The sequence below is a fragment of the Monoraphidium neglectum genome, assembly GCF_000611645.1.
Source record: "Monoraphidium neglectum strain SAG 48.87 unplaced genomic scaffold scaffold04600, whole genome shotgun sequence".
NCBI classification, from domain to species: domain Eukaryota; kingdom Viridiplantae; phylum Chlorophyta; class Chlorophyceae; order Sphaeropleales; family Selenastraceae; genus Monoraphidium; species Monoraphidium neglectum.
Genome location: NW_014009029.1, coordinates 1,471 through 2,825, shown reverse-complemented (window position 1 = coordinate 2,825; position 1,355 = coordinate 1,471). Strand labels below are relative to the sequence as shown.

The 1,355-nt window shown below is 68.6% G+C and overlaps 1 protein-coding gene across 1 annotated transcript in view; it reads right to left on the bottom strand.

Moving 5' to 3' along the window:
- MNEG_14583 (hypothetical protein) overlaps positions 1-1,026 on the bottom strand; it is a gene marked incomplete at both ends in the record, with an annotated part of 1,584 nt that extends 558 nt beyond the window's left edge. Inside the window, one exon of the mRNA XM_014036945.1 lies at positions 26-1,026. Within this exon, the coding sequence (XP_013892399.1) occupies positions 26-1,026 (1,001 nt within the window). The remainder of the gene's footprint in view (positions 1-25) is intronic.
- Between the last annotated feature and the right edge of the window lie 329 nt (positions 1,027-1,355).

Sequence of the window (1,355 nt, the reverse complement as noted above, 5' to 3'; positions counted from 1 at the left end):
CCCACCCCTCCGACCCGTCCCTCACTTGCAGGTCTGGCACGTGCACGTGATGAGCCCCTGCCCCGTGATCGTCCCCTCCAGCACGCGCCCCGACGCGGGGCCGCCGCGGCGGTACTCGACCGCCTCGCCCGTCAGCTCCCCACAGCGCAGGATTGCCGCGATTTTCACTCCGGCGGGGCTCGCCGCAGCCGCCGCGTCGAGGCCGTCCGATGCAGCAATCCTCTGCTTGATCCGGGCCGCCAACTTGGTGGCGGCCTCCTGCCACTGCGAGTCGCCGGCACGCCCGTTGCGCGCGGCGACTGCGGCCATGGCGGAAGACCGGCCAGCAGCAGCAGGCGCGGACGGGCCTGCGCCCTCTCCGGTTTGTGCCTGCTGCTGCTCAGCTGGGAAATCGCTGAGGCCCGCGGGCTGCTGCTGCTCCTGCTGCTGCTGCTGCTCCTGCTGCTGCTGCTGTATCCCCTCTGGCAGAGAAGCAGCACCCCCCATAAAGGGAAGCCCCGGCATCGTCAAAGCCACAGCAGATGACGTCTGCTGCTGCTGCTGCTGCTGCTGGGGTGCTGAGACGCGTGCACGCTGCGGCCGTCCGCTGGCTGGCCCACTGGAAGGCTCTGGTGCAGGCTGCCAGTGGGCGTCTATTGACAACTTGTTCAGCTCCCGTGACACACGCTTCTTGGCGCCGCCCTCGCCGCCCGCTTCCCGACCCAAAGCATCACCGTCGCTGCCGCTGCCCCCACCCAGAGGTCCTGAATCGTCGCCTGGCGCCACCGCCTGCTGCGCCGCCTGCTGTGGGGAGTAAAAGACCTCAAGCGGCTCGTCTGGCGGCTCGTCTCGCTGCTGCTCTGGCCGAGCCTCTGGCCCAGGCCCCGGGGCCGTCGACTGCTGCATGTCCTCTGCTGCAGGCAGCGACAACGCTGCTTGCTCCTCCTCCTCCTTGCGCCGCTCCTGCTGCTCGTGCTGCTCCTCATGCTTTTGCTGCTCCTCATTCTCCTCAGGTGGCAGCACATGCGAGGGCTCCGCACCATTCATCGAATGGTGCCGGAACTCCTCTCCACTGGCGTGCTCCCCCTGTGCATGCACTGGCCCTGCCTGCTCATGCACCTGTGCTTGCGCAGGTGGCCCTTGCTGTTGCGCCTGCGGCGCTTCGTGCCCCTGCGCCTGAAGGTCGTCCGTGGTGCCTCCTGCTGCGTCCCCTGCTGGTGGCTCGCTTTGGCCGCCGAGGCTGGGCAAGCTGCCCGGCCCCGGCGCCGCTGCGCCCTCCGTCATCCCTGCTGACAGCAGCCGCAGATGCCCTGCAAGGAAGAGCCAGGACATGGCACGTCAGGGTGAGTCTGTATCAAACGCGCACAACTGTGCAG